Source organism: Gouania willdenowi, chromosome 24 (assembly GCF_900634775.1).
Source record: "Gouania willdenowi chromosome 24, fGouWil2.1, whole genome shotgun sequence".
Lineage (NCBI taxonomy): Eukaryota > Metazoa > Chordata > Actinopteri > Blenniiformes > Gobiesocidae > Gouania > Gouania willdenowi.
Genome location: NC_041066.1, coordinates 23,327,650 through 23,335,566, shown reverse-complemented (window position 1 = coordinate 23,335,566; position 7,917 = coordinate 23,327,650). Strand labels below are relative to the sequence as shown.

Here is a 7,917-nt window from a genome sequence, read left to right as displayed (position 1 = left end):
ACAGATATTCTTTCGGTGCTAAAGGGGCAAGGAATCATTTATTAACATATTTAAGAGTAGAAGGCAGCCAGAAAGAAAGTATTAGCAGACTCCGCCCGCCGCCTACACTTGTGGATAGCGCCCTCTGCTGGTTAAGAAAGTACTGCGATTCAATTTTTAGAAAATCGATATCAACCGTGATACCTATGAATCGATTTTTAACTGCCTTACGATTAATCGTTACATCCCTAATATCAATACTCTGATATTGTTGTGGAATATATTAATGTCCAGATGAAGCAAAAAAACAAGGCAGACACTTTAAATACACTTTAAGTTTAATTTTTTTTTTACAATTTAATAATTAAAATACATTTAGTACAAAATTAGTTGTTCAAAAATAGCATGCTTTAAGTTAACTAATCAGAGACACACTTGAAGTTTTCACCAAGATTATGTTCATTGGTGAGATAAAGATGATCGGATGTGACCAAACTTCTGGAAGAAGTCTTCCTGAGCCTGGACTAAAGCCTCCTCGTCTATGTAGACCATCGGTCGTTTGGCCACCAGGAACCACTGCACTTTTCTTAGTGTCCATCCGAGGGCGTACATGAGCAGTCCACACACTGCTGCCGTGGATCGGCCCACTCCAGCGTTACAGTGCACGTACACTGTGTGACCGTTCTCCAACAGTCCATGGAGTAAGAACACGGCCTGTGGAAGCATCCTGACACGACCTGTGGAGGAGTATGTCACCATCAAAACAGCAGCTAGCTATGCTAACCATAAATAAAACAGCCGCTAGCTAGCTATGCTAGCCATAAATAAAACAGCCACTAGCTAGCTATGCTAACCATAAATAAAACAGCCGCTAGCTAGCTATGCTAACCATAAATAAAACAGCCGCTAGCTAGCTATGCTAACCATAAATAAAACAGCCGCTAGCTATGCTAACCATGAACAGCTTCGTTATAAATCAGAAAAACCAACATATCTGTATTATTTTCAAAATGTGGTTGTTTGTAATATTACGCTAAGCTTGATTGTGCTAATTAGATTTAGCGCTGTTGTTCCTCCTGCTGTTGTCATGTAAACAAAGCTGTCACTGTAGTTTTATAACAAGTCTTCAGTTTGTTCTCTGGTCAGTTAATCAGAAGTGAAGCTTATAAAAATCCATCTGACACTACACAACGTTCATCAGCTTCTTTTTAATGCATTCCATCGATCGGTGTCTCATCACAAGACTTATTGATTAGACCAAATAATGAAGCTCAATGTACTTAATGTAGATTAGACTAAATCTACATAAAGCTACAGTAAATGAACTTAATGAGTGACGAGGTGGTGAAAGGAGCCTCACCCTCCGTGCTCATGTCGGCCGTGGGCATCCACACGTACGCCAGGCCACAGTCTCTGTACAGGTGCATCATGGTCTCTGTAGTCATGGCTTCAGAGGAGTCGCGTCTGCAGCCGTGACAGTTGTTCACCACGTCCCACTCGGTTTGGAAGTTCATCACCGCAGTGACGCCTAATTCATGCTTCATCTTCACGCTGACGTGCTCCACCTGGCGAGGACAGCTGCCCAGCCACAGCCGCGGAAGAACTCTGAAAAACACGTCACATTGCGCATATCCATAAATAAATATATCAAATACTATATTTACTATGATTTTACGTGAATAATCTGGTTTATGCTGTTACAAACCACTGAAGCACCCTTCAAATAAGTCTAAAATAAGTCTACTCTAAGCACACTTAAATAAACTAAAAATTATGTATGTTTATGTACTCATCAGAGATACACTTTAATGTATACAATTCAGTGTACTGCAAGTATACTTAAGTGATGCGCTTTTAAGTACTTGCATTCAAACTTTTGACATACTTAGTACAAGTATTTAGCTTATGAATGTGCAGATTTTAGTGATTGCAGCCTAATAAATACCCTTCGTAGTGATAAAATGTAACCTTTCTTTTATTTTCTTTGCTAATTCTTACCTTTTCAATGAAAAAAACCAAACACAGGTCTATTGGTAGGAGAGTTAAGTTAACAAGTCTACGTGATATAAAGTTAAAAGTATATTGCAGTGTATATTACAGCAAAAAGTGCTCATTTAAATAAAAGTGGGTTAGATTGTAGTATGCTAATTCTAGTACAGTATTGGCGTACCTATAAGTTTACTTGCAGTATGAAATAAAGCTTTTGGTAAACTAAAATTGGGCCAATTTAGTCCCAAGAAGTATTGAAATAGTACATTTTAAAGTGTACTTGGTACCTAAAAGTAGACTGAGCATACTGAGCAAGTATACTTAGTACAATGCACTTTAAGTATATACTTCTTTTAGGTAAGGGGCCACATCTTGGCACCTTAAGTGGGACAGAACAGAAAAATACAATTTTTTTTTTAGGAGTAAAAGAAAAATTTCACAATTTTTGTTAGAGATGTAACGATTAATCGTAAGGCAGTTAAAAATCGATTCATAGGTATCACGGTTCACATCGATACTGTGAAAATTTAATCGCAGTACTTTTTTTAAACAGCAGAGGGCGCTATCTATATTTATCCTTCTCTTGTGTAGACAGCGGGCGGAATCTGCTACTACTTTCTTTCTGGCCGCCTTCTACTCTTAAACATATTCAAAAATGATTCCTTGCCCCTTTAGCACCGAAAGAATATCTGTAATATTATGTGAATATTTGTAAAAGTCAAGTTTTTCTATTAGCTCTGTGTGCTAGCGCATAGCATCTCTTCTTCACTGCAATAATATCTGCATGCCAACCGACCGGTGGGTTACCAGCGCCCTCTGCTGGTCCAAACAAACATCTGATGTAAATACAGTGCAATGAGTGCAAGTCCAATTGTTAAGGCACAAAATACATTTTCAGTTGCACTAAAAAAAAAAGAACTATTATGCAGTTTTGCATTGTTTACTATAGAATCAGAATTTAAATGAATAGGCTTCTTCTTCATTTGTATTATTCCTTTATTTATTTCATTTAAGATTTATTTTTAGTTAAATTGCATTGTTTTGAATAGTTTATCAAGGGATTCTTTTGACAATGAAAAATAAAAGGAAAATAGTACAGTATTTTCTAATAAAATACTGTACTATAAAATAAATAAAATAAAGGAATATTTTTCAGTCATCATTTGTCTACAGTCCCATTTTGTAACATAAATCATGAGAGAATCGTATCGCGAACCCAGTATCGTGAATCGTATCGGGAGATGAGTGAATCATTACATCCCTAATTTTTGTACTTCAGATTTTAAATTTCTGTGTTTAAAGATGTCAATAATTAACTTAGAATAACTTGGGTGTAAAATATGATGTCAAGGCAAGTGCATTTCATACACAAGGCAATTCAATGTGCTTTACATCAGATGTTCTTAATCCTGGGGTCAAGACCTCATATGGGGTCGCGAGACACAGGGAGAGGGTCACCAGATGCCTTTAAGAAACTATGACTACATTCTGAACAATTTGAGCCCATTTTTGTTTATTTTTACAATTTATCTGCAATTTACACCAAACTTGCCATATTTTAACCTATTTTCATCACTTTTTCTTGCCATATTTTTGCTCCTTTTGATGCATTTTTGCTCCATTTCTCCCATTTCTGCACTTATAAACCATTTCCACCACTTTTCTCACCATATTTTACATATGTATGTTCACCCATTATTATTGTCACTTTTAACCTCTTTTTCCCATATATCATGCTCTTTTTTTTTTTAGCCAATTAAACCACATTCACCATTCGTCATGCTCACCCATTGTTTGAACCCTTTTTACCACTTTTTCTGTCCATTTTTAACCAATTTCTTTGGTTTTTAAAATCCCATTTCACCACCTTTTCCATTTTTTGTCCCTTTTAACCCATTTTATATCTTTAAGATGACTATAAATACGATGACCCACATCCCACAATGCAACACACCAAACTGTTAATAAACCAAGAGTTTTAGTGGAGATGAAAACAAACTTTCGCTCACAGTTTTCCCTTCGGAAATTATTAAAATAACTCAAAATTTTCCTCAAAAAATGCATTTATTGATCATTTATGGCTTGGATATTGTCGGTAAGTTACATACGTTATCATTTATACGTGGAAGTGCAAACTAGGGCACATTAATGATGTGTTACACATTGTGTACTTTACATTACTGAGAGGTTCCTTTTTCTTCTGTTTGTCCTTGTTTTTTTTTGAAAACGAGGCAATGAGCCAAAAATAAATCCCAAAACAAGATGAACAATAGGACCTCAACATGGAAATTAACTGAGCCCAGAGGAGCTCATTAATGTTTCCCCGTTATTAGTCGGACAACTTTCAACACGCATATACGTGTGAAAGCAATAGATTATTGTACTTGTTATATTACAGGTTACGCTGGGATAAATGTAGGAATGTTAAAAGATTTAAAGGTTTTTTTTTTTAGACCTTCAAATGAGGAGGAAACAGAGGAATCTGGATGACATTTTTCTGAATTTTTCCATAGATTACACAATTTCTCCCAGAAATAGTAGCAATTATGAATGTTTTTGGTGTACACCTGTTCAATTCCTTGATACGCATTGAAAAAAAATACAAAGACAAAAGCCAACATTTACTTAATTTTGCACAAAACAAAATAAAAAGTAACCAAACAAAATTGTTGGCACCCTTTTTAAAATAAATCATGTTTCAGCAATATTTGTGAATAAATTGTTTTTGACCAAATTCTACCCAACAATAGACTTTATGCAGCGGTTTAAGATTTAATTTAATTTTGGAGGCGATTTGACTCAAAAATCGAAAAATCCCTCGATTAAAATCTAGGTTTGTTATTGACTGATCTTTATGAAATTTAATCCAGATAACTGCCAATATATATATATATACGTATATATATATATATATAAAAAGAGGATATTTGGTGGTTTGCGGAGGTTTCCTTTAGAATACTGAAAAATATGAAAATGTTTCAATTTGGTTGTTTTTTGTCTGTTTTTCACGGTTTGGCTTCGTTTCCTTTTCTGCGTTGTAAAAACACGTCATTTAACACAACATTGGTGTTAATATTTGTGATATTTGTTTCTGAACCAGATCCACTCGAGGTCGTCACACGTCATCTGTCTGACTGGATCAGAAATGAAGCGAAGGGATTATATTTCAGCGCCTTCCTTTGCCCCTACGTTCACCCCCGCCCCTCCCCGCAAGCTACAGGAGAGGTGTGACCCCCCCCCCGCCAACCACCCCAACCACCCCCGCCCACGTGCTATGTTCTCGAGTTTTTGTTGACTGTTTTGTTTTTTGGTGCATGTACGCTGAGGAGTTTTTTTTACACTGTCCTCCCCATTTGGGAACTCAGTTCAGAACCTGCCTTTTCCCCTCTTCTCTCTTCCTGTTGTCCCCCCACTTTTCACCTAAATACGGGGCGCTGCCCTGATGGTGACCCACAGTTCCCCCGCCCTTGTCCTCCCATGTTATATGTGATTATCTCTTCATGTTTTCTTGGACGGGACGTAACTGACACTGAATTGCCCCTCGGGGATAAATAAAGGTTCTGAATCTATAATCTATAATTGAACGTTGAAAGCCCTGCTGCTGCTGACCTTTACATATGAGGTGCGTCGTCATGGTTACCTGGAGAAATGCATGGCCTCCTGTCCAGCCACTTTAAAGTAGAAGTTGGTAGTGTGTCTCATCTCGTCCGTGTGGCCCGTCTCTTCTATCCAGTGACCGATTGGGTGGCAATAAACTCCATCCACTAAGTTCTTCTCATCATATGAACACACTCTGTCATGGCTGGGACCACTCCCTGCATGGTGATAACAACAATTTACATTCTATTGATAAGTAACATCAATATTATGACAGCTTTAGGCAATAAATATAAAAGACTATATCTTTACTGTGATTTTATGTAAATAATCTGGTTTATGATGTTACACTTGATTTCAAGTGGGCCGAAGCTGAAAAATACAGATTTACAAATTTTAACATTTTTGTACGTCTAATTAAAATTTCTGTGTTTAAATATGTCTATAATTAACGTAGAATATCCGAGGTGTGAAATATGAAATCAAGGCAAGGCACATTTATTTGTATAAAGCATTTCATACACAAGGCAATCTAATGTGCTTTACATCAGGGGTTCTCAACCTTGGGGTCAGGACCCCATTTGGGGTTGATTTATTCAGTTCTTAGAATTTAACACATGGTACACAGCGTAGAAAATAGTACATTAATACGTCTTTATTGCATTTTTGTATTTTGTTTCTCTGTAACTTTACATAAAAAATTTCTTTCTCATAATTATGACTTTCTATCTGTCAAGTTTTGTTTGGTTTTTGCAGGGAAGAAAAAAACAGAACCTGACACTATCTCATAATTATGACTTTATATTTCATAATTAAGACTTTCTATTGCATAATTATGACTTTTTATCTCATGATTGACTTTCTATCTCATAATAATGACTTTCTATCGCATACTTATGACTTTATATTTCATAATTAAGACTTTCTATCGCATAATTATGACTTTTTATCTCATGATTGACTTTCTATCTCATAATAATGACTTTCTATCGCATACTTATGACTTTATATTTCATAATTAAGACTTTCTATTGCATAATTATGACTTTATCTCATGATTGACTTTCTATCTCATAATAATGACTTTCTGTTTCATAGTTGACTTTTTATTTCATGATTGACTTTCTATCGCATAATTATGACTTTTTACCTCATAATTATGACTTTGTTTCATAATTAAGACTTTCTATCGCATAATTATAACTTTTTTCTCATGATTGACTTTCTATCTCATAATTATGACTTTCTATCTCATAATTAAGATTTTCTATCGCATAATTATAACTTTTTTTCTCATGATTGACTTCATATCTCATAATTATGACTTTCTATCTCATAATTATGACTTTCTATCTCATAATTATGACTTTATATTTCATAATTAAGACTTTCTATCTCATGATTGACTTCATATCTCATGATTATGACTTTCTATCTCATAATTATGACTTTATATTTCATAATTATGACTTTCTATCGCATAATTATAACTTTTTTTCTCATGATTGACTTCATATCTCATAATTATGACTTTCCATAGTATTTTTTTTTTTATTGTTAGTGGCGGAAACAGGCTTTCATAGCAGACATTGTAATGTATTTATAATAATTAATAATAATAATCCAGAGGAAGCCAGTTTACAGCAGCAGGAATAAAAGGCTCTTTGCTGCCACCAAGCGGCCATTAGAAGGTGTTGCATGTTATGATTAAAACATGGAGGAATGACATGACGTCGCCTTTAAACATATGCTAATGTAATTTAAATGACCTTTACCTTCCCAGATAAAAGCGCCTCTGACTTTCTGTAAGAACTTGAACCACTGAGTGTCTTTATAGGGTTCTTTCAGCAGAACCTCTGCGGTCCACAGACCAGGTTCATCGGGGGAAGGAACCTCCATAGAGGGTCTCATCAGGACGGCTCTGTCCGGCTCCCAGTGACCCATCTCCGGTCTGGATCCCAGGATAAATACCTCCACGTCTGGAGACTCTGGAGTGAGAATAACACCGAACCTGAACAGCATCATAACGGCCTGTGTTTGGACTTTAATGGAGTGGAGAAGCTCCACTAATGTCTATAAATAATAAACATGTTAGGAACATTAGCGCCTCTAGCGGTGGGAAGACAAACTACAGTCTACACGCGTTACGTTACCTTACAAAAAAAAAAAAAGAAGTTTTAATTGAATAAAAAATCACTGCAAATTCATGATTATGAGTTAGTAAATTCATAATTATAAGAAAGAAAAATAATGATTAAGAGAGAGAAGATAAATCATAATTATGAGGAAAAAGTTATAATTATGAGAAAGAAAATCCTAACTATGAAATAGTTATGTGTGCACACTGTGGAA

General features: G+C 35.5%; 1 protein-coding gene across 1 annotated transcript; it reads right to left on the bottom strand.

Annotated features, from left to right (window-relative positions):
- Nucleotides 1–388: 388 nt before the first annotated feature.
- On the bottom strand, nt 389–7,647 carry epm2a (EPM2A glucan phosphatase, laforin). Its single transcript, XM_028439941.1, has 4 exons — nt 7,341–7,647; nt 5,609–5,783; nt 1,340–1,584; nt 389–716 (listed from the first exon to the last, which is right to left on the bottom strand). Exons 1-4 carry the CDS (start codon nt 7,588–7,590, stop codon nt 439–441), a joined length of 948 nt encoding a protein of 315 aa, XP_028295742.1. The 5' UTR covers nt 7,591–7,647; the 3' UTR covers nt 389–438.
- Between the last annotated feature and the right edge of the window lie 270 nt (nt 7,648–7,917).

What these genes read in the sequence shown, in the direction of transcription:
- epm2a (XM_028439941.1), bottom strand. Translation starts at nt 7,590, where the DNA reads ATGATGCTGTTCAGGTTCGGTGTTATTCTCACTCCAGAGTCTCCAGAC. An exon ending in GAGGCCATGCATTTCTCCAG is followed by an intron (nt 1,585 to 5,608) that starts GTAACCATGACG and finishes CGTGTTTTTCAG; the next exon opens with AGTTCTTCCGCGGCTGTGGC. An exon ending in GGCCGACATGAGCACGGAGG is followed by an intron (nt 717 to 1,339) that starts GTGAGGCTCCTT and finishes ACTCCTCCACAG; the next exon opens with GTCGTGTCAGGATGCTTCCA.